Genomic DNA, 25000 nt, shown 5'->3' with positions numbered 1-25000 from the left:
ACTTCCCGCGAAACCCCGTGCTGAAACGCTGTCGCCGTTCTTGACACGCGGCCGTGCGTTCCTGGGATTACATTTCCTGCTACAGTTACTTCCGATTATTCGCCGAAATTAACTCATTATTCTCGGTCTCCTCCTTTTCTCTCTCACCCTCCTCCACCCTTTTCTCTCTCTCTCTCTCTCTCTCTCTCTCTCCTCCACCTTTTTTTTTTTTTTCTCTCTCTCTCCTCCTCTTCTCTCCCCTCCTCCTCCTCCTCTTCCCCCCCTCCTCCTCCTCCTCCTCCTCCTCCTCCTCCTCCTCCTCCTTTTACTCTTCTTTTTGCTTATCCTCGTAATTCCTCCTCCTCCAGGGCTTGTTCCAGGCCGTAAGCCTCGCCGAGACAAGGTCTGGTCTGCCTACCCCATCACCTGCTAATCTAAAAATTCCTATCTTCCCCTCCTTCCTTCCTCCCCCCCTTTTCTTCGTTCGTCAATGCCTCGTCTGAAGTTCTCCCCCTTCCACTGAAGATGCTGCTGGTGCTTCTTCATCCCCCAAGAACCGAAATTCCCCCCCTCTGACTCTCCCCATCGCTGTTTCCAACCATCCAGTCAGCCCCTGGAACCCTGACCGGCCTCCTCTTGTTATTTCAAGAAATTGGGAAAAAGGTTCCTTTTGGTTTTCTCTCTCTCTCTCTCTCTCTCTCTCTCTCTCTCTCTCTCTCTCCTCCTCTCTCCCCTCTCTCTCTCTCTTTTCTCTCCCCTCTCTCTCTCCCCCTTTTTTCCTCTCTCTTCTCCCTTCTCGCTCTCCTTTTCTCTGTTTCCCCTCTCTTTTCTGTTTCCCCCTCTCTCTCCCCTCTTTCTCTCTCTCTCTCTCTCTTCTTTCCCTCCTCTCTCTCTCTCTCTCTCTCTCTCTTCCCTCTCTCTCTGTTTCCCTCTCTCTTCTCTTCTCTCGGTCTCTCTCTCTCTCTCTCTCTCCCCTCTCCTCTCTTTCCCTTCCCCTTTTCTCTTTCCCCTCTCTCTCTCTCCTCCTCTTCTCTCCTCTCTCTCCTCTCTCTCTCTCTTCCTCCCTCTCCCCCAATTCCTCTGCTTATCCGTCTCATTCTTCCTCTTCTTTCCCTCTTTCTCTCCGGAGCATCCAGCCAACCAGCGCCCCGAGTGATATCAGCCAATGGGAGGCAGCGCGTGTTGTTTTGTGACGAAACTGTATTACGGAAATGTGTATTGAATGGAGGAAGTAGCGACAGCCGATTGGTTTTGTTTGCTTGTTTGTTCGTTAGGGAAGGATCATATTGTCGTTTTCCCCGTGTCCGAATTGTGCTTCTTTGTGTCATTTAGTAACTGTGTAGTTGTAGTTATTGAGTTTTTTTTTAGTCGTTATTTCTTTCATAAGCAAATGATTTTCCCGTTTTCCCGTAGTTGATTTCCTGTGCCTTTTCTTTCCCTTTCCTCCCTTGCTCGCCATCCATCATCCTGCCTTCGCCCTCTCATTCTCTTGGGCCTTCCCCTCACTTCCTATTCCGAGCATGGCTTTTTCCCCTCGCCTCTCCCCTCCTCCTCCTCCTCCTCCTCCTCCTCCTCCTCCTCCTCCTCCTCCTCCTCCTCCTCCTCCTCTCCCCCGCTTCCCTATTCTCCTCCCATTCCTCCTCTACTCAGTCTTCACGCCTCTCTCCTCGTACTTTCTCGGCCTATTCCTTTCCTTTCCTTCTACCCCTTCCCTCTCCTATCCTATCCTACCCTGCCCTTATCCTATCCTCTCTTTCCTTTCACTTTTCTCGGTGGTCTTTCCTCTCCTTCGAACCTGTCCCTTCCTTTCCTCCCTTTCTCCTTTCCCTTACTCCCCCCTTCCTTTTCCCTCGCCCCCTCTTTCCTCCCATTTTTCTTGGTCCTCTCCATTCCTCTCCTTCGAACCTGCCCCTTTCTACTTTTTTTTTTCTCACTCTCCTCGGTCCTTTCCCTCCCTCGCCCTCTACCACGAGGCCGGGTTTAGTAAGCAGTTCCGGGATTATATAGAGCTTGGCGAGGGAGAACTTCGGGGGCGTAGACGGTGCCTAGAGTGCGGTAGCGGAGGAGAAGGAGAGGGAGAGGGAGAGAGTGGAGGAGGAAGAGGAAAGAGGGAAGAGGAGGAGGAAAGATGGGGAAGTGGAGGGTGGGAGGGAGGGAGAGAGGAAAGGAGAGAGAGAGAGATATGCAGATGCACATGGCGGAAAGAAATAAGCGTTAGGGAGAGGGAAATAACGAAGTGAAGAAGAGTTGAACTGTCAAGCAATCAAGCAGCTGTTGAGGAAGTGGAACAGCAGAATGTAAGTTGAGTGAATGTCTGGCTAACTAATCAATACTTTGCTCTGGGATGGACGAAGAAGGGGATTCAGGCGGCGAAAACAGGATGGGGGAGGATGGCGACCCCCGGAAGGCGAGGGACTGGGCCAAGGAAGCAAGTGGAAGAAACGCGGGGAGACGCTGGCGAGGGGAAGAGGGCCGTCTTGAAAGAGGGAGAGAGAGGGGGGCGCGGAGGGGGGTGAGGGTTACGCTGTGTGGAGACGGTGCCGGAGAATAGCTATGGGGGGGAGGTGAGAAAGAGGGGGCGGGAGTATAGAATAAAGATTACGTATGTCTAGGTTGTAGTTATATATATATATATATATATATATATATATATATATATATATATATATATATATATATATATATATATATAAAATTAAGAACTTTGGGTAGGTACATTCTACATTTTTTGAGAATCTGCTTTCATAATATCACATTTATGAAATATATTTAGTAACGTTACATTTAAATACAATGAATCAATGTGAATAACATTACGTCGTAGATAAGCAAAAATAAGGCAAAGTGCATAGAGATGCTTAGAACGTGTCACTGATGAAAGGAAATGGCTCATGGCATGTGCTGGTGCGCCGGGCTTTGTAATCTTCCTCAGCGACACGTGTTCGAAGTGGCTCCGGAAGTTGAAGTTAAGGCCGATGATATTAAGCAACCGACAGAGGATTATTGAAATGTTTGATAGCTGTCCGCGGAACCAAGTCAGGAAATTGGACAAGGATATGTGTGTCTGTGGTATTCTGTAATTGCGGGGCGTCGTGCGGTGACGGTGCCGCCTGGAATCGGTGGCTGTGCGTTTGAAGCCTCTAGCTGGAAGCCCCCAGCAGTGCCCCTTGATGAGTGTACTCGCGGGCTGAAGGGAGGCGTAATGAAGCAAGAGTTTACTTGCGAGTGAAGTTCTGGTAATGAGGGGAGAGGGCCATCAAGGCCAAAAACGAGGGGAGGCGCCTGGAAGGGTCGCCGCCAGTGATCGCCTAAGGTACCGTGGATTGTGTGGCGGTTATGGGGCACCATCAGTTACTTGTTCAGGCCGTAACGGTGACTGGCGCTCTTGTGTTCACGACCTCGGAACCCTCGCAGGTTAGGGGCCTCTCATTATACGGTGGCGGGGGAAGGGCGGCTGCTCACGGCCCCGGGATGATGGCCATTGTCCAGGGAATGAGCACGACCCTGGAAGACGTGGAAGGAGAGGGGCCCCGATGTCTTCAGCATTTCTGATCCTAGACGCTTCATCTAAGCCTAACTGCGTTTCCAGAGTTCTGTTAATTATTTTGTACATGCAAGGGGGCGCGACTCAGTTTCCAAGAAGTTAGGCAATTTCGTGATCTTCTCGAGACAGTCTTCAAAGTTAATAAGCAGGAACATAAGAACGTCACATAATTCACTAGAGTCAAGTGTCTGTATGCCTTTTTTTTCTTGGGCAGAGACGGTTGATTTAGGTTTTATTGAGAGGAGGGGTATGAGAAAAAATGGAAATGGCCCTTGTAGACTTGTCGGTGTGGAACGTTTATTTCACAGTTGTATACCGTGGGTGCCGTGCGAGACTTTAATTGCCAACGCGGAGGTGTGGGCTGTCTGCGCCGGCAGCAAAAAGCGCAGTGAAACAGTTCCCTGCTGACAGCCTGCCACTCCCATGAGTCAACGCCAGTGCGGAAACAATAAAACAATTACAGCCGCTCGCCATTTCGTCTCCGCGGCGCCAGTGATCGTTGGGAGAAATATGGATGCTCTGCTCGGAGGTGAAGGTGGCGAGTGTAGAAAATAGGAGAGGAACTTGGCATCTGTAAACACATACACATACAGTGAGAAACATTTTTTTTTATTTTCTTTTCTTTAAAAGATCTAGGTCCTACTGAGCTCCTTTTCTTAGGCTGCTGTGATAAGGAAACTCCCGAGGGACTGATGTGTGCCGGCTTCTTTAGCGCTTCATCCATCCTCCCGTGACGCATCGGAACTCCAGCAGCCCGTGGGAGTCGGCGGAGGAGAGCAGAGCGGGAAACTAAAGGGTCTGTGCTTGTAACATGGAAGGGGGAGGGGGTTAAACTAATATGAGCGGGGAGAGGGGGATTCAAGCTGACATGAAAGCGGAGAGGATTTAAGCTGACATGAGTGTTGGAGGAGATTTAAGCTGACATGAGTGTTGGAGGAGATTTAAGCTGACATGAGTGTTGGAGGAGATTTAAGCTGACATGAGTGTTTGAGGAGATTTAAGCTGACATGAGTGTTGGAGGAGATTGAAGCTGACATGAGTGTTGAGGAGATTGAAGCTGACATGAGTGTTTGAGGAGATTGAAGCTGACATGAGTGTTTGAGGAGATTGAAGCTGACATGAGTGTTTGAGGAGATTGAAGCTGACATGAGTGTTTGAGGAGATTGAAGCTGACATGAGTGTTGGAGGAGATTGAAGCTGACATGAGTGTTTGAGGAGATTGAAGCTGACATGAGTGTTGGAGGAGATTGAAGCTGACATGAGTGTTGGAGGAGATTGAAGCTGACATGAAAATAGAGAATTCTAACTAACATGAAAGAGAAATGAACTGAAGCTGACCAGAGGGCGGGAGGGTCTGCTGGTCACAGTCGTATTGTTGCGGTTCGTAAATAGCCATTTCCAAGACAAATACCCACACCCAGCATGGCAGGGCGTGAGAAAGGCGGGCAAACAGTGTGGTGACAGAGGCTGTGCGGCGGCCTGTCACGGCGCTCGTAAATCTCCGGGTGGCCTCATCCCGTCGTCACCCCGTGGCACTGGGGCGGCACTCGTCAGGCAGGGCCACGGAGAGAGAGAGAGTATTGGAGTTATCGGCACTAGCCAGAGAGAAAGTTGGAGATATATTTCCACGTGGCACGAAGCTCATTAGTCGATGAATCAGCTATTATCATCTTGGACCGACGGGACGGACAGGAGAGACGAGGCACTGGGCGAGAAGCAGAGATAGGAAGGAGAGGGAAGAAATTGCGTGTAAGAGAGAGGGGTTGAGGAAAAGGGAAATCATTGAGCGAGAGAAAGATGGGAAAGGGAAGCATGGCATTGTGAATGGGAGAAGAAAAGAGAGAAGGGAAGGAGAGGAGAGAGACTAAAAGGGAGATGGGAAGGAGAGGGAAGACACTGAGTAAGGAAAAAGAAAGGGTTTGAATGGTTTGAAAGAGAAATTCAATGAGAAAGGAAGAGGATCCACGGGAGAGGGGAGGAAAGGATACAGTTAATTGTACACGTTATAAATCTTCGTGTTTTTTTTTTCTTCTTCTTCTTCTTCTTCTTCTCCCTCCTCTTCCTCCTCCTCCTCCTCCTCCTCCTCCTCCTCCTCCATCTTCCTTCTTTCTTCCTTCCTTCTCGCGGCTTCCCCGGGGCGTGTGGAGGCGGTCGGAGCTGCCCTCGCCGGAATGATGTGGCGGCCAATTTAAACTTTCGGGGAAGGATCGTAACTTTCCGCGCTAACGATCTCTATGCTTGAAGTGTTTGATTATTATTATTATTATTATTATTATTATTATTATTATTATTACAGTATTTCTGCATTTTGTTTATGGTTCCTTATTCGTCTATGCATTCCGGTTTGTTAGTTACTGTTATTCTTGTATACTTTTATTTAATTTAATTTTACTTTTTATTATTTCTTTAGCCGCATGAAGACCAGTCTTCATCTTCAAGGTCTCCTGATTCCCTCCGTGGGTTGTGGTTGTGAGAGAGAGCGAAATTGCCTCCCCTCGCCCTCTCCTTCAACCTCCTGCCTTTGCCCCCTCCCTCCCCCCTCGAACGTCCCCTCTCGAATCCACTCACTTAATCAGGACGGGATTGCCCAACAATAGAAGAATCTCAATCATATTATCATGAATAACTCTCAGCATTAGAGATCGCAGGCTTCTTCGTCTCTCTCTCTCTCTCTCTCTCTCTCTTCTCTCTCTCTCTCTCTCTCTCTCTCTCTCTCTCTCTCTCTCTCTCTCTCTCCTCTCTCCCCTCTCCCCTCTCCCCCTTCGTTCTTGTAGAAAGGTTACTTCCCCTTCCGGCTCGAAGCTCCTAGTTCATGCAGTACCTCTACAAAATCCCACACGTTAATAGTTCAATTCTGCTTTGATTAATCTTTTACCATTAGTTTGCTTCCTCGATTTCATTTTTCTGATAAAGACGTACTCCCCCTACCCCCGTTTTTCCATTTTCCTCTTCCCCAACGCCCGTGTTTTCTTCCTTTTCCATCTCCCGTTTTGCCCTAAAATCCCAGAATTCTATCAGAGCTTATTGTCTCCCGGAACAGTTATGCAGGTAATAACACTTGTTGAATCATCTTGGATGTTGGGGTCTTGGTTGAGATAATTTCATCTGCAGTGACGTGGCGCAGTATTCTCGGCAGACAGACAGACGCAGACAAGTAGTTGCGATTGTCAGTGTCGGCTTTTTTTTTTTGTGTGTGTGTGGTATTAGTTGGCCGTGGGTTTGGTTAGCAGATGCTTTCGAACCGCCCATGGGTAATACTAACCAGCATGGAGTCTGCTTACAAGTTGTGAGTTTCGATTTACGAGTACTGATGAGTGAATTGGATACATCCGAGCCGTCGTGACAGTAAGGGCTTGTGAGGTGCGCACGTGTCTGCTCGTAGGCGATTGCATTGATAAACGGCCTCCTTGTTCACTCATGAGATGCTGGAGTAAGAGTAACATGTATCGTCTGTGAATGAGAAATCGTTCCATAATAAGATGCATGTGTTTTGAAGGCCAAGTTAACCGAGAATATTACTTTAATAGTTCATTGCACCATCGTAAAAAAAATTAGGGAATCCTCATTATTCTTTATCATATTTATATTTTTAGTCGTACTCAGTGACACACTTTTAGTGCATGTATGGATAGCGTGTGTATGAGTATTTATTTCTAAATTCACCATTAGTTAGATTATTTTAAAAAGAGAGAAAGACTATAAGCAAGGGGCTCTCGCCCACCCAGCGTTGGTTTACGAGCCTCCGCCGGCCGCCTTGAAGTCCACAATGACTCGACGTACTCTCCGTGCCACTCTTTCGCCCGCGAGCGAGTCCGGCGCCCTGCCTTTATGACCTTGTTTACCTCCGGGAGAGAACATATGGCCGGTCCGCGAGGAGTCCGTCGCCGGGGAGCCTGGACTTGTGCGGGCGGCGAGTTGGGGAGATGCTGGCGTCTTGGAAATTTATGAATTGGCCGGAAATCCGTGGAGTGGGGTCATTTTCTAGCGGAAGGAGTGCATTTTCCTGACGTATGCACCCGCTTCTAATATCCCGCTGTTTCTTCAGAGTTTTCCCCACTTAAGAATTTCATTTTACCTCCGATAAAAAGGCCGATCAAGCCTTTTTGTAGAAGGTCTTGTACTCCAATTATCTGCAATATCGAATACCCACAAGAGCCAAAGGCTGATATATCTTCTAATTCCCTGTGGTTAGGGAGGGTGTTATTGTACTTCAAGAGGAGAGAGGCCTAAGACCGCGATTTTCATCTCCTCTCTCAGGTCTCGTGGGTGCGCGACAAGTAGGAAAGCAGTGGGCGTAGGAAAGACACTGGGACCGAGTTATTACCGTATTGTGCAGGCGGCTGCTGTTTCTGACTTACAAGTGCGGACCGGCAAAGTGCTCGCTGGGGAAATTATTTCGAGTGAGATACGGAAGGCAGGGGAGAAGGGGGGAGGGGGGAGAGGAAGGTATAAGGTTCCATCCCGCAGGTACTCTTCTCGGAAAATTTCTTGTTCGAAACGTACTCAAAAAGTTCACAGATGCAGTACCCCCCCCGTCCAAGACTTTATATTAATGGTAACGAGGATTCTTCGGTGATAAATGTAGTTAGAAAAGGTAAAAAAAAAAATCATTTCCATGCTGTATAGAACCATGATGCTATCTCTAGAACGGAGAGTCCCCGGCATGCCAACACCAGCCTCGTTCTCACGCTAGTATCCCAAGCATGGGCTGCATGTAAATACGCACATTTACATAATGAATGTCTGTTAGATGTACTTATATATTTCGTATTTATGTAAGTTACGGTGTGTGTGTGTGTGTGTGTGTGTGTGTGTGTGTGTGTGTGTGTGTGTGTGTGTGTGTGTATGTATGTGAGAGTGTGTGTGTGTGTGTCTGTGAGAGTGTGAGTGTGAGTGTGAGTGAATGAGAGTGAGACAGACAGACAGAGATGCTAGAAAGCAAGTTTCTCACACTTATGTGCGATAACAACGGTGGGATACCTGCGTAGCTCAGACTCATAAGTGGTAGAGAAGATTAATGTGGCAAACATGAAGTGTGCTCCTTTCTTTTCGCTTGTCTGCAATGCACCCTCTGTAGTAAACGTTCTTGGGCACGAAGGGCAATGAGGAAATTGCACTCTACACAAGCAACAAAGGAAGATAACGTAATCAGATTCGTTCATCGTCTCACACGGGCAAACTTGTGCCCAAGCTGCAAGCTGTAGGGGCGAGGGCGGGGTTATCACTCCCCTCGCCTAATTGTGGGGGCGGGCGAGGGGCGAGGGGTAAGTGAATCACGGCAGGGGCGGCGGTTGGCAGGTTGACCAACCTTTTCATGCCCGCAAGGCGACACGACACACGACACGTGCGGCCGACTCCCGCCGCCGCCGAGACCTTCCCCCCAAGGACAACCCACCGACACTCGGGACGCTGCGAGGGCGGTCCTGCGCGAAGTCCCACCTCCGCCCGTGCAGTCGGCGTCGCACAGAGGAGTGAACCGCGATCGCAGGCGACGGTTGATCTCGCCTCCACGGTCCGGAGGTTGCGGGATCGGAGGGGGATGGGAAGGTGACCGGCTCTCCGAGGCGGCGGGGATCCTCCAGACAGCGGTTGCGAGGAGAAGGATGTCGTCTATTATGGAGCTCCCTCCTCCCCACCGCCACCAACGACCGCCCTTGCCACCACCCTCTCCTCCACTCCACCCACGCTCTCGTGACGAAGGGAAGGAGGAGGGCACTTATCCACAGGCCTCTGTCCGTCTCTTTTCCCTCCCTACCCGCCATGCCCTTCGCTCCTCTCCCCTCCTCTCCTCTCCCCTCCTCTCCTCTCCTCTCCTGTACTGTCCTCTCCCTCCCCTCCCTCCTTCCTTCCTTTCTCCTCTCCTTATTTTGGCCAGACACGGGAGGTACTTTGGATCCCTGAAAGAAATGGGAGGTTTTGCCTCGTGTTTAACCACCGGAAAGTGATGTGTGTGTGTGGGGGGGGAGTGAAGGCCGGCTTGCGTGCGTGTGCATTGTGCATTATGTTTACCTCATTCCGTTTCTTCCATTTTTACTTTTTTCTCCCCTTTTCTCACCTTCGCTCTTTGTCTCTCCCCATTATTGGTCTTCTCACCTTCACCCATGATTTGTTTTCTCTTTTCGCACTCAATATTTGTCCTCTTTATTTTCTCATTCATTATTTGTCTTCTCTCCCTCCTCATTCTTTATCTTGTCTCCTTTTCCTTACCTATCAATTCTCTTCTCTCCATTCTCGCCCACTATTTATCTTCTCTTCCCCCTCTCCTTCCTCCCTGGATCCATCCTAATCTTTATATCTGTTGTCAAACGATTTCAACCCTGATTATTATGTGTAGTCAGACTGGGGTTCATGACTCAGGGCGCCATGTGAACCGCTTGCTCATACTCGAAGGTGCCGTCTCGCCCGTCCGTTGGCTATCACTCCCTCGCCCCTTCCCACTCGCTATTTTATGCCTCAAGTGCTACTTTAGATATCGGCTGAGTGAATCCCTTGTGCCGGCTTATTTGGCGCTGGCTTGGGGGAGTCGGGGTGGAGCGAGGCCGACATTAACTCCAGATGATGTTTTTGAATTGTTGGTATCATTGGGTCTCCTCCTCCTCCTCCTCCTTCGTCTTCTTCTTCTTCTTCGTCCTAATAATCTTCATTTTCGTGTGTATGCAGTTGTCCCGTTCTTTTATCGTTCTCGTCTCCCTTTCGTATTGCTGGCGGTTCGGGATAGAAATTAATGACAACGCCGGGTTCGACATTCTTTTTTTTTTCATTCATTTTAATCCACGCAAACTTCGGGGGTCTTAGGGATTTATCGCGCCATTATGTTGACACATTGCACTGCCGGTGTTCGTGTTTCACCGTTTCGTGACACGCAGGAGGAAGAAGAAGAAAGGGAGGAGGAGGAGAGGACGACGAGGACGACAACCAGCATCATGCAGTCTTTGCCGGCGCTGGTTTCGTCTCGTTTCGTTTCGTGTGCCGGTCACCGCGTCCTTCACCACGAAGTTGCACGTTAAATCGAGGAGAAACCCAGCGTGATTCACCGGTGCTCGCAGTTACTTATATATTCATTTCTTCCGCGTGTGCTTTCTCTTTTCCCTTTGTTCTCCTTCCGTCCTCTGCTCCTCCACTCTTTGTTCTCCTCCTTCGTCTCTCTTCTTTGTTAGCTTTTGCACTCATGCATTCAGGTTGTAGTCGATTACCCGATTACCTTTCATCATCTCCTATAGTTTTATTACATTGCGAGCACAACTATTACATTTTTTCACCTTTCATTCTGCCGCACCATTAATCAGTGACTGTTTTTTTTTTTTTTTTTTTTTTTTTTTTTTTTTTTTTTTTTGGAGAGAGAGAGAGAGAGAGAGAGTGAGAGAGAGAGTGAGAGAGAGAGAGAGAGAGAGAGAGAGAGAGAGAGAGAGAGAGAGAGAGAGAGCGTCAGAGTCAGAGTCAGAGAGAGTCAGTCAGGTTCATGAATGGGGGCAGAAATCAAGAATCAACTTTACGTCAACAGATTTTCTTTTCTTTCTTTCTTTCTTTTTCTCTTTTCTCTTTTTTGTAGATGATTTTATTGTTGATCGTTACTATGCAAGGGCCAAGTACGTTACAGTGTGATGCGTGGCTGGACGTCTCCGGAGGTACTTGACGACAGTTTGAGGGGGGGGAGGCGGAGGGGGAGGATCTAGCGTAACTTGACCCACTATAAATGTGGCAGCAGCATGAGTGTTTGGTGGTGGGCGAGGGCGGTTTGGTCCCACCCACTGCCGCCCTTCTTTCTTCTCACTCTGTGCTTTCTTCTACCTTTTTTCTCTTTCTTTCTTTCTTTGTTCCTTTTACCCCCTTTTCTTTCTTTCTTTCGCCCTTTTTCTTTCTACCTTTCTTGTTTCCTTTTATATTTTCCCCCCTTCCACTCCCCTTACACACGGTTCATCGTGCACATAGGAAGCTGTTTTGTCCCGTGGCTTGATGGGGCAGAGGCTCTTAATATGTGGGACATCACTGTTAAGGCCATTTGTGTTAAAGGCATCCCTCTGGTGGCTGTTTTTCAAGATGGGCTGCCGGCGTGGGACAGTACTTGTTTTTGTTTGCTGCCCCTTTGGCCTTGTTACCATCTGAGAATGTCGGAGGTTCATTGTGGACATTACGGAGGCTGGCGGGCCCAGATCCTCCTCCTCCCCGTCTCCCTCCCAACGTTTTTATGCACCCCTTTAAAAGAATGTGAGAACCCTTTCAAGGCTGTCATCGGTTGTTGTACATACTGCGGTTCATATTGTTAACAAGTAAAAGTTATAAATCAGCTTTATGGCTATGTCCGTTTTTGTATCAGCGTCCTTGCTGCTTTAATTTGGTGTTGACGCAAGTTGTAATGAAGCCAATTTTACGGAGTTTTGTGTTTGGGCCCATTGTTAGAAATTCCCTGAAGATATTCGAGTGTTTTCATTCTGCATAATTTGGTTATCAGATGGGGACCTCGGCATTTGTTTATTTTTTTGTTGTTGGTGAACATGGATGTCGCCCTTGGTCGTATCTGGTGTATTATGAAACATGTATTGGTGTGTATTTTCACTTTTCTCCCCACACGTTTTTTCCGTCTGTTTTTCTGTTCTGTTCCAATTTTCATTTGTATGAATGTTCTTTCTCAATAATGACTTTTTTCTGTATTGTTTTTTTCTTCCAAATTTTATATTTTCTTTCATATTGTGGTAAGGAACTTATTGTTGCCCTTCATCTGTTGCGAAAGTTTTGCCATTCGGTTGTTCTAAAGGACAAAAATATCTTATATTAAACGATAAGGATTTATAACAAGTGATATCCTGAATTCACTCGACTCCCCCCCCCCCTCCTTCCCCTTGCCAACATGACGCCATGACATATTCTGTTTGCAGTAGGAGCGGAAAGCACGCTTGAACGTACTTCTTTGCATGCTATGCCATGTTGAGTGTTCACCCGTATCAAATTTCGCCAAGTTTATTTCATAAATTTGAGAGAGTTGTCTCCAGCATGGCATAGCTACACGTGTTGCGTTGGCAACTGATGAGGAGTGTCCTGGGCGCCTAAGAGGGATGGCAAGGGGCACCCTGGTCACTGGGTCAGGGAATAAGGGCATGCGGGTTGCAGAATGGAGATCAAGCGCCCGTCTTACACCTCTCGGTGCCTCGGGTCCGACTTTGCAGGGCGAATCATCACTGAAGCACCGCTGCCATATGTCCTGGCAGGGCGGAGCTGCAGCCGTTGATGACATGGGGAGGGTGGCACATGTGGCCTGAAAATGATGTACGCCATTAGTTAGGACAATGATCGAGTAACTGGATCCGGACGTCCTCTTCTTGGTGACGCCTGGCGGGAGCACTTGCGTTATTGTTTAATGCCTGACATCGTCTGTATTAACCACGCGTGCTTCTGAGGATCTCTTTGTGCAAATTGTTAATTTTTTTGTTGGTTGAATATGCATAAAGGTCATCCGGTGTGTTTGTTGCAGCACCACATGGCGTTTGTGTGGTTGTTTTGGGTCTGAATCTTAAAGGCACACAGCGAATAATACGAGAGAGAGAGCGAAGGCGTCATTAATTACAGATGAACATTATGCGTTTGGACTAAATAACTGTAGCTTGGCATTGCTTTTGTCTATTTATTCGGGATTTTGTCTATTTATTCGGGAGATTTATCAAGTGTAACATGGTCATTCTCCCTTGATAAATGGCTAGGCTCCTCATTTCTCATCTCTATTGCGTTTTCACCACTTGTTTTGTACTGTGAGTAACGAACCGTGTACAGCTTGTAGGGCCACAAGAAGTTAGCGGATGTAATTCATTAGTGAATTTGTTTTGGGTTATTAACATAAACTGTTGCATTTTCTTGGTATTATATTTCCTTTGTAATTTATCTATTTCTTCGTTTCAGTTATGTAAACCCTGTCCATGTTTATTCGCCTTCTAGTTTTGAGTAAAACTGAAGCATGCGTAAATGATTTTTAAAGTAAAGATTATATTTATGTAAGTATTAATTTCATTTCATTATCATTACAGGCGGTGCAAGGTAGAGGGAAAATGTTAGAGACACGGTTACCGAGGATGACCCTGCAGGCGCTGTTGGTGGTGGCCGTTGTGGCGGTGACCTGCGAGGCGGTGATCAAGTACCCGCCCATGATGACGAAACAGCCGCCTTCCAACGAGGAGCTGCTGTTCCAAGTGGCCTCCAGGATGGACGAGAACGACAAACCTTTTATTATCGAATGCGAGGCAGAAGGAGAGCCAGCCCCGAAGTAAGTGATCGAATTTTTTTTTTTCTTATTCTCTTTTACCTGGTATCTTAAGCGGGACTGCCTCATTTTGGTAGTAGAGACCGTGATGTACAAACTAAAGTGGCTGTTGATTTATATGGTTCAAAAAGGAATCTGCTTTACTATTTTACTTGTGTTGACTTTTTTTTTGTCTTGTGAAGAAAATTAAATTTATGACCATTTTTCTCCCAGATACCGATGGGTAAAGAACGGGAAAGAATTCGACTGGCAAACCTACGACAATCGAATTTCACAGCAGCCAGGAAGAGGCACGTTGGTGATCACGTCTCCAAGGGATGAGGACCTGGGTAAGATACTGTTTTGTACCATTTTTATTTCTTCCTTTATTTGAGTGGATGTCTTTGTTTCTTTGTTTGCTTTGGTACAGGGGGGTGTGCATTTGTAGGATTAATTAAGTAAATATCATTGTCTGTCTATATAGATTGCATTGAAAGGACTGATGATTTTATGAGAAAAGTAGTGATGATAATAAGAAAAAGAATAGTTAGCATTTTTCTCATTTTCCCATTAGGCCAGTACCAGTGCTTTGCAACCAATGACATGGGAACAGCAACTTCAAACTCTGTGTTTGTGCGTAAATCTGAGTTGAATAGCTTCAAGAATGAGGATCCAGTGTCTGAGACTGTCAATGAGGGTGATCCAATTGGACTGACTTGCCAGCCACCAGATGGTTATCCTAAACCATTTGTATACTGGATGATTCAGGTTTGTACATAGTTATGGTTCCTGTATTTCTTGCCATTTATATTTTTTTCAATTCCAAAAGTAATTTTGATAGTAATTCTTGTGAATTAAGGTCTTAAGGTTTATGTAACATTCATTATGAAATATTTTCATGTCCATCTCTCTCCACCAGGATGACCGAGGTGCTCTGCGTAGCATTAACTCTTCCAGAATGACTGTGGACCCTGAAGGAACCCTTTGGTTTTCCAATGTCACTCGATTTGATGAATCCAATGACTTCACATATGCCTGCTCTGCAACATCCACTTTCCGTAATGAATACAAGCTGGGCAATCGTGTTTACTTGCGTGTATTCCAGAGCGGTAGTACTTCAGTTCAGACTAAAAATGAACCTGAAGTGCAGTTCAAATCCCGCAAGAACACTGCCATTTTGAAGGGGAAAACCTTGAGACTTTGGTGCATCTTCAGTGGAACGTGAGTAATCTGTAACCACAAAGGTGCAAACTTTTTCATACCTGTGGTATCAAGAAATGTTTTAACTTTTTTTCTGTATTGCAATGACATGAGGAAAACTTATTACTAGTTATTTGTTTTAAATAACATTGATTTCACATGACAGGCCCTTACCTGAGATGCTTTGGAAGAAGAGCAACAACTCGATCCCAGTTCCTTTACCACATGACCGTGTTGACTATGAAAATTATGGCAAGACTTTGGTCATCCGTTATGTAGACTTTGAAGATGAAGGCCAGTATGAATGTGAAGCAAGCAACGGTGTTGGTGTAGCCAAGTCCTACACAATGAATGTTAAAGTACAAGGTAGGAATTGGGTTTACATATTGTCCCTATTATCTTAAGTGAATATGTGGTTTTGAGTTCTGTGTTTAGGAACTCATTTTATCAGGTATAAGAAAAAAGAAAAGAAAAGAAAAAAAAATATATATATATACATATATATATATATATATATATATATATATATATATATATATATACATATATAATATACATATATATATATATATATACATATATATATAATATCATATATAGTATATAATATAAAATATATACTATATATATATATATATATATATATATATATATAATAAATATACATATACATATAAATACATATCATACTAATATATAATATATATAATACATATATACATATATCACATACAAATACACATACTACATACATACACTATACATAACACATATATACAATCACGATAACTATACATCATCAACAACAATCAACACAATACATCATACATCATCACTCACACACACACACACACACACACACACACACACACACACACACACACACACACACACACACACACACACACACACACACACACACACTCACTCACTCACTCACTCACTCACTCACTCACTCACTCACTCACTCACTCACTCACTCACTCACTCACTCACACACACACACACACACACACACACACACACACACACACACACACACACACACACACTACCTACCTACCTACCTGTATGATTATAGAAGGCTTTGATTACTCAGTATACAATCTTTTTCTTTCAGCAATTCCCTACTTTGAGAAGGAACCTGAAATAGAGAACAGGGCTGAAGGTGAGACTGCCACATTCTACTGTGAAGCTGGTGGAAGGCCTCCCCCAAAGCAGTATTGGATCTACAATGGCATGCCTATTGAGGAAGCCCCGTACAACCCCCGTCGTATTGTTGAGCCAAATAGGATTATCATCAAGAATTTGACAAAGGCTGATACAGGCAATTATGGTTGTAATGCGACAAATGTTCATGGATATGTCTACAAGGATGTTTATGTTAATGTTCTTGGTAAGTACAATTTGTCTTTAAAAGTTCTTATATTGGGCACAACAATTGATAGTCATGCATTTTAGTCCTTCCTACTATCATATCTTGTGTAAGTTCATAGAATTTCATATTCTTATAGCAGTGAGTGATACCATTCTCTTCATTTACTGATATATGTATATCTCTCCTGATTTATTTTAGCATTGCCTCCTGAAATCCGTGTCCCACCTAGTGATGTTCAAGCAGTAGATGGACAGCAAGTCAACCTTACTTGCCGAGTGTTTGGAGCCCCAAAACCGCGCATCACCTGGATTAAGGATAATGTTGAGAAGACTGGTGGACGGTTCCATGTAACAGAGGATGGAGATCTTGTTATCAGGTGTGTACTGGGATGCAAGTATGTCACTGTTTGATTAAGCAGTTACTATCCATAATTAATTTTGTATGGTCTTATCTTTAGCATTTAAAAAGTTATTGGCATGTGTTTGGAAAATTACTTAAATGTTAAGTAATGATAATTTTTTTTCTAACAGGGATGTCTCATTCACTGATGCTGGAGATTATACATGTGTTGCTGAGAACAAGTTTGGCCAGCAAGAAGCTCATGGATCTTTAGTTGTAAAGGAGAGAACACGTATTACTAATACTCCAGAAGATTACGAAGTTGCTGCAGGACAAACTGCTACATTTAGGTGAGAAGCTAAACAAGATTGTGATCAAGCAATGTTATTCTTTCTTTTCTTTCTGTTTCTCTTTCCTTCCAATAGTTACGGTTCTGTGAAACATACAACAAATTAAGCCTGACATTTATACTGTGTAATTTATAATAGATTTGTAAAGTCTTGTGTCTGAACATTTTAGCTCATTTATTCATTCTTTTCAGATGTAATGCTGTAACTGATAGTGACTTAGAACTTAGTATCGAGTGGCTTACTGATGGTAAGCTTATTGATTTTGATCAAGAACCAAGATTTGTACAGCAGTCTGATTCTTCCCTGAGTATCACTAAGACAACTGAATTAGACTCTGGGGTTTACACTTGTGTCGCCTCAACTGAACTGGATAAGGTTACTGCTGCTGCCACTCTCATTGTTCAAGGTATGTTCCTGCAAAACTATAACAGGACCATGAGAAGAAAATCTTACTCCTTACTTTGTACTGTAATTAAAACTATATTTTAAGAACAAAGTGAAGTGAAATCAGTGTTACTGTTGACACAGTCCAAAGGCCTACCGTTCATATAAAATGAATGCTATTTGCTTCTGTTCATATGTATAATCATCTTTCCCTACTGTTTTTTGTTCTAGTAAGTAAGATTCTGGAAGAAAAAAAAATGCCTTTCTTTCTAGACTGAAGGCTTTTGTTTAGTTAAACTGATTTCTTTCTTGCAGATGTACCAAATCCACCAAAATTACTGCTGCCAGTGGTATGTAATGACCGCGATGCAAGCGTTGAGTGGCAACCCATGGGTGACAACAGAGCTCCAATCCTTGGTTATATCATACAGTATAATACAAGCTTCACTCCAGATACTTGGGAAAATGCATTTGATTCTGTACCTGCTACAAGTACACAGTTCAATGTAAGTTTAGATAATCACGCTCTGATTTTTTTTAAGCTCTTCACTTTTCATTTAATTGATTTTATACTAGAAATTAAATATCCTCCCAAAGCTATATGTTCAATGCAATAACTAATTTTTCCAAATCTTGCAGATCAATCTCAGTCCTTGGGCCAACTACACGTTTAGGGTGATTGCTCGTAACAAGATTGGGCCATCATTACCATCAGATCATTCTGGAATGTGCACCACACCCCAAGATGTTCCTTACAAGAATCCTGATGGTGTTGAAGGCAAGGGCTCCACCCCACAGAACCTTGTCATCAAGTGGTCTGTAAGTTAAAATCATTTGTCTTCATAACTATAAATATAATGCATAGCCTCAGACCAATAGGTCCAGTGGTTCACTACCTTCCCAATTGTGCTAGGAACAGTTTGTTTTTTTAATTACTCACTGCACCAGAGAGGTTCAAGCTCTCAAACACTTGATCAGTAGCTCATTGAGTACAGTTGTCTTTAAATATTAATTCCTGATTTATTCTTTTCATTTATGGTACAGTGAATATCATCAAGGAATTTTTGCAAATTGTTAATTGGTAATGTTTTGCAGCCAATGCCAGAAATTGAACACAATGGTCCAGGATTCAAGTATCGAGTATATTGGAAGAGAGACGACATTGATAATACTAGATGGAAAACAGAGGATGTCTTAGATTGGGAGCAAGATCATTTGGTTGTAGAAAGCCAGCCTACATTCAAACCATATAGGATCAAAGTGGAAGCCCATAATGAGAAGGGACAAGCTCATGTTGCAGCTCCTGAAGTACTGGGTTGGTCAGGAGAGGATGGTAAGTCATTCTTTTTCTTTTTTTCTTTCTTTCTTTCTTTCTCTCTCTCTCTCTCTCTCTCTCTCTCTCTTTTTTTTTTTTTTTTTTTTTTTTTTTTTTTTTTTTTTTTTTTTTTTTTTTTTTTTTTTTTTTTTTTTTAGAAATGAAGATTCTCCTATAGGATTTTGTCTCATAAACCGTGTTAATAATCATCAGTTTCTGATAGCGTCAATCATGTTTTCTTTTCTTACAGTTCCTACTGAAGCTCCAAGAAATTTGAGTTTGATAGAATTAAGAGATGCAACAACAGCTTTATTGGCATGGGAACCTGTGTCCAATTCTTCAATTCGTGGTCACTTCAAGGGATACAAGGTCAGTTTAGAAGAAGACTGTGTCGTTAATAAAAGAATCTCTTTTCTTTTCTACAGTTCACTGTAGTCTACATGTTTGGAATTTTTTATATACATTTATAACTTACTGTGTTCTAGAGGTTTATGGTAATCATAACTTTCTTTTTTAGATTCAAACTTGGACTGAAAATGAAAATGAAGAGAAAGCAAGGGACATAATAGTAGAGAATAATAATGAACCAAGTGCCCTTGTAACCTCCTTTGTTCCATACACAAAGAACTTTGTTCGTGTTCTGGTGTTTAATGGTGCCTATGATGGTCCTCCTAGTGAGACTATTAGCTTTGTGACTCCTGAAGGAAGTAAGTGGATATTTTCTTCATTTCTGATTCATTTTCATTAAAACTACTTTTGAGAGTTTATGGAGATTTGTTTATTTTGATAAAGCAGTGCTCTATATTTATTTCCTTTCCAACAGAGCCTGGCCCGGTTGATTCTCTTGATGCCATCCCTATGGGCTCATCAGCATTTTTCCTCATTTGGAAGAAACCCAAGCAACCAAATGGAATTTTGACTGGATACCACATTTACTATCAAGTGGTTGAGGGAACAGAAACAGGGCCAATGTCTGAGAGGGATCCCCCCATCAATGATCCAATGGTCACTAGGGCCAAGTTGGCTTCACTTAAGCCAGCCACTAAGTACCGCATCACAATCAGGGCCAGAACTGCAGTTAGTATGAATTTCAGGGTTCTTTCATTTTATCAATGTCTAGAGGAAGTATGTTTTGCAAGGTTATACTATTAGAGCTGATTCTTCTTGTATTTTTTCAGCCTTTGAAATCTGAGATATTGTTTTAAAGGAGTGATAGGAAATCTAAAGTTATTCTTTCTGCAGATGGGATTGGGCTCCAGCTACTACATTGAAAGAATGACTCGAAGTACTGGAGCTTCACCACCAGGAAAGCCAACATTCATCTGGCAGCACATCAGCACAAAGACAGGAACCCCAGCTATAAAGATTACTTGGATCCCTAACACCGAAAGCAATCCTGGCTCACATTTCTTTGTGAAGTACAAGTGAGCATTATATGTCAAATATTTTTTCTTCAGGCTTATTTATTTATAGGATGATAATCATCTTCATCTGCTTAAGTTTTATCATCTAAATATTAACAGAAATGGTTTCTTGTTATTTAAGTGATACTGATTAATCTCAGGTGTAAGTTAGATGAATGTTTTTCTGATATCTAAGTGAAGGAAAAATGTGTTTATCAAGCTCTGATAGGATCTATGTTTGAGAATTGGTAAAAGGTATTATTTCAAGGAGCAAAACCATTTGAGTACCATGACAGTATTAAAGTATTTATTATGTATAAATGCTAATTACTACTACTGTTATTATTGTTGATGTTGTGATGATTAGGAGGATTTCTTTTTCCTTTCCATAGGTTGTATGGAGAAAGCATGTTCCAGGAGACCAAACCAGAACTGTACCAGGACTTCACAATACTCAAGGGACTAGAACCTGAGAGAGCATACAAAATGAGTGTAGTTGCAGTAGATGGTGAATTCACTACCGAATCTGATATAGAGGAGATTGATACACATACAACTGGCATTGTAAGTATTAGTTAAAACATTTCTACCCTTTACAAACAAGTTTTCACTTATCTTTAAAAGCCTAATCCCATGTCTTTGTGCTGTCTTTGTTTTCATGTTCCTGTCCTTTGTCTGTTTTGTCTTTTTTCATGTTCCTATCCTAACTCTTGTTTTGTCTTGATTCCTAAAATCTTCCTTCCTTTTTTATTTGTCTCTGATTCAGTTATATTTCACAACTCAGGTAGAAGTGGTTGATATCCATACAACTGTCAGTGTAAGTATTAAGGAAAATATTTCTGCTTTTTAGGCCAGATGTAGGCTTTGTATAGAAAGATAATTCCTTGTCTAATTTCGTCTTATTTTTATCCTTCCCTATGCTTTTCTCCTTTTTTGTTTTGTTTTGTTTATCTGTTTGATTATATGATATGATCATATTTCATAACTCAGTGTCATATCTTCAGCTAGTTTTTATTTGCAAAAACTACTCAAAATGCTAACAATTGATATCTTACAGTCTTCAGAAGTGACACGGCGCCCATCAGACAGTATTGCAACACGAGGATGGTTTATTGGCATGATGCTTGCAATTGCATTCCTTCTTCTGATCCTCATCATTGTGTGCATTGTAAAACGCAACCGTGGTGGAAAGTATGCTGTCCATGAAAGGGAGGCAGCACATGGCCGTACTGATTTCAATGAAGAGCAGGGATTCCCAGAATATGCCCAGCCGTAAGTTGAACCAAAAACTACAGTTATTTAAAGTGAAGCGATATGTAGTATATGAAAAGGACCTTATCTCTATATGTTGACACAACAAAACTTTGGATGGTCAGTCATTGTGTTTGGCAGTTATCTTACCTGGTTGAAGTATTTTGATGCTTTTGCATAGTGGTGGTAGAAACTTATCCATTGCTCTCTTTTCCAGACTGGATGGAGCAAAAAGAGATAGCCTGGGAAGTGACGTGAAAAACCCAATAGAGTCCGATACAGATTCAATGGCTGAGTATGGTGATGGGGAAACAGGTAAGTCAGGCTTGTGAAGTAGGATCACTGACATAGTTTTGTAGTGATGAATCATACAAGAATTTTGCCATTTTTTTTTTTTTTTTTTTAGTATTGCATTATTTATGTGAACCTTAGGGAGTGCTATGTAACATGAAGGATAGTCTCATCTGTAGTCTTTTGCATTTGACTCATGTGAGATTGCATTTGTCCTTTTGTGTTCTCTCTGGAATTTGTCTTTGTTTTTGCATTGCATATCTAATGCTGTTTTGTTTCCTGTGTTGTATTGTCTTTACTTAGAATGAGATTGTTTTCAAATTAACTTCTGTTTTCTTTAATGCTATGTTACTAGTCTTATTATTTAGTTTTTAAGTTCTTTTTTTATTATTTCTTAAAATATTGTAATTTTTTATATTATTGATTTTTTTCATGAAAAAGCATGCTTTGCTCACATGATGACCATTATGAAATACTTTTGATAGTGTTTGTGTAGAAGAAAGTGAATGACATAGGTAGTTTTTCAGTTTTTAGTTCAGATTTTAGATTTTGTTATTTTATTTATTTTTTTTTTATTTTTTTCTTTTCCTTTTCTTTTCCCCAAAGAGCAAGCATGATTGACTCAGACTATCACGAAGTACAATAGATAGTGTTTGTGTAGAAGAGAATGACTAGTAATTTCAGGATTTACACAAGTTTTTCTGTTCAGTTTATGAACTTGCGAGATGTGTATGTATATGACTTTTTTTTTTTAATCATTATTTGTTACTATTATTTATTTATTATTATTATTATTATTATTATTATTATTATTATTATTATTATTATTTTATTTACTCTTCTTCTTGTAGTACAATACTTCAATATTTGCCTTTTGTTAATTCCTCTTGTTTCCCTTTATTTTCTCTTATTATTTGCATCTCTCTCTCTCTATCCTATAATTTCTGTTTCCCAAGAATGCGTGCACTTTATGTAAATATATTTCCTTGCTGATGGCTTGTATATATTTGGCCCCTCCCAGGAACAGGAATGGCTGAGGATGGTTCCTTTATCGGTCAGTATGGCCGGAAGAAGGGAGAGACAACGTCCAATGCATTTGCCACCCTAGTTTGATGTTATACCTGCATTCCTGTACGTGTAAGCCTTAGTTGGTTATCCTAATTGAAAGTCTGGTACATTTTTGTGTTGCACATGTTTTTGAGTGGTTGCATTTGATAGAAAGTTAGATTATATATATATTTTTTTTTAATGTAGTATAAGGAAAGGAAGGAGTTTCTAGTTTTTGAAGTTGAATTTTCTTTTTAAATTCACAGGCTAGTACAGTACACCCATGCACATACAGCATACATGCACAAACACTTTCTTGTATTAATAATTAAGGGCAAAAACAAGTTCCAGCACATTTTGATATATGTTCTCCACCTTTACCTTCTGCAGTTTGGGTTTTGTAGTTTTTATGATATATGTAAAGATATTTGAAATTCAGAATTATAATTTCAACCAAACTCAGAATTTTTTTTGAAAATAAAATGTTTTGATATTTATTTAGAAAAAAATGAGATTATTTGTATGACTGCATGTGGTAAACTTTTATCAGAAAGATCAGCTAATCAGATTACTTTGAAAGAAATCTTGTGGAATATATGTAATCTTAAAACTGGTTTCGAAATCAATCTAAATAGTAGGAGTCTTCTTTTGTCTTCATCATACTTTATATTTGTTATTGGTATAGTGGAGTCATATTAAATAGACTCCATTTTCCAGTTATGAAACTCCATATATTTTCCCCCTGCAGGAAGGTTTACAGAAGATGGCTCATTCATTGGACAGTATGGAGGAGCCACCGGGAAGAGGAAGCCAGTCCCAGAGGACAAGTCACCATCAGCTGTGGCAACTTTTGTCTAGGGACAGTCTTGACACTGAAGCATTCTTCATCTGTGGCCATCATACTTCTCAAAGCCCCTTTCTCTGGCCACACAAGTTCATCATTTCATGTTTCATTACCCTGTGATTTGAGGGTAGTCGAGAAACAGTTGCTCCTAAACATCTGTTTTGTTTTAATACTTGTGTCAGTGTTATGAAAAGTGAAATATATATGAGGAAAATAATTAAAAAGTAAAGCATCACGATTTAAATGGGGCAAGGTAGACTTTAAAAAATATAGGAATATATATTAGTATTATTTACCATCATATTGGAAGTATGTGATCAGTCAGATATACAAGATATTAGTGTGACCAGTGAAATAGAAACATGCTCAAGCACATTGCAAGCTTCAGAGAATGACTTGAACACTTAAGAACATTAAACAGATACAGGTAATTGAGTGAGATCTCCTCAATGAAAAATGCCATATTAAGGCTGCCCATAGTGATATTTTTTTCATCTGATTTAACCCCATAGAGTAGTTGAATGTAATTAAGACCTTTGCTATACTTGATAAGGTCATGTGAACTTTCAAGGATTTTATTGATATCTGTGAGTTTAAGTATTAAACATTTAGTTGGACTGAGAGTTGTGTAAACTTTGAAACCAAATGTTGCTAATGCTGTCTCATTATTTAACTTGTGCCAAAATGGCCATGGAAAATACTTCCTCTAGATAATTTAGGATGGAGGCAAGAAGGTATATTGTAATAATAAGCTGAAGATAGTTCTCACAATAAGTGAATCTCAACAAAAAATGCCAGTTCCTGTTGGCAAGTTTATTTCTTTTAGTGCATCCAAAGTGAATAATGATGGCACAATGTGTGAGAGAGGACTCAATAGATATTTACAGGCCATCTCTTGTTTTAGGACAAAACCTTTTAGTGGTGCCCCACTGGTTATCAGGCAAATGATTACAGCTGTACACTGGATATTGGAAATATGATCTCCATAAAATCCCAGTGAACATATACAGTTGCCTCGTTGCAAAAGATATAGTAATAAGAAAGTGTTCCTGTAAACGGGAATTAAGTAAACATTTCTATATAGCCACCTGGCATTGATGTAAGTGTTGCAATTAAGATGTAAATGTGCCTCTTGTCAGCTTTTGAATCACAATTAAGCATTGCTAGTTTTCTTTCCACTTTGAGTATGTGATGAGCCAAGTTAATAATGGATGATTGGTATTATGGGGCTCTTTATATTCATTGGTCTACATATGAATGGTAAAGAGTCTTGTGTATCATAACCATTCCTTATGAATACTCATCATATCACTAATAATGCTGTTGTGAGACTTTGTGTGAATCTCATTCCAGAGTATTGATATCTAACATTTATGTTTGAAGAACAATTCAAAACTTATTTTCTTTTTTTCTTTTTTTTTTCCATTTCATTTTTGATCCCTGTATAAAT

The 25000-nt window shown here is 42.1% G+C and overlaps 1 protein-coding gene across 3 annotated transcripts in view; it reads left to right on the top strand.

Annotated features, from left to right (window-relative positions):
- Positions 1-25000, top strand: part of LOC119574562 (neuroglian-like) — a 117258-nt gene that overhangs the window by 91898 nt on the left and 360 nt on the right. For 2 of the 3 annotated variants that reach the window (XM_037921838.1, XM_037921836.1), the window contains exons 3-22: positions 13537-13772; positions 13983-14098; positions 14323-14516; positions 14668-14969; positions 15115-15314; positions 16069-16344; positions 16525-16702; positions 16857-17015; positions 17207-17421; positions 17715-17905; positions 18039-18218; positions 18495-18732; positions 18965-19083; positions 19232-19421; positions 19538-19791; positions 19957-20138; positions 20510-20681; positions 21175-21389; positions 21586-21683; positions 23455-25000. The exon at positions 23455-25000 is cut by the window's right edge and continues 360 nt beyond it. In XM_037921838.1, coding sequence (XP_037777766.1) covers positions 13558-13772; positions 13983-14098; positions 14323-14516; positions 14668-14969; positions 15115-15314; positions 16069-16344; positions 16525-16702; positions 16857-17015; positions 17207-17421; positions 17715-17905; positions 18039-18218; positions 18495-18732; positions 18965-19083; positions 19232-19421; positions 19538-19791; positions 19957-20138; positions 20510-20681; positions 21175-21389; positions 21586-21683; positions 23455-23564 — 3804 coding nt within the window. In that variant the 5' untranslated portion in view covers positions 13537-13557 and the 3' untranslated portion in view covers positions 23565-25000. Of the gene's footprint in view, positions 1-13536; positions 13773-13982; positions 14099-14322; positions 14517-14667; positions 14970-15114; positions 15315-16068; positions 16345-16524; positions 16703-16856; positions 17016-17206; positions 17422-17714; positions 17906-18038; positions 18219-18494; positions 18733-18964; positions 19084-19231; positions 19422-19537; positions 19792-19956; positions 20139-20509; positions 20682-21174; positions 21390-21585; positions 21684-22680; positions 22791-23454 lie in introns of all 3 variants that reach the window. The other variant, XM_037921837.1, reaches the window with a different exon arrangement.

This window comes from Penaeus monodon, chromosome 6 (genome assembly GCF_015228065.2).
Source record: "Penaeus monodon isolate SGIC_2016 chromosome 6, NSTDA_Pmon_1, whole genome shotgun sequence".
NCBI lineage: Eukaryota > Metazoa > Arthropoda > Malacostraca > Decapoda > Penaeidae > Penaeus > Penaeus monodon.
Note: the sequence above shows the minus strand (reverse complement) of the source record. Positions and strands in the feature narration are given on the sequence as shown.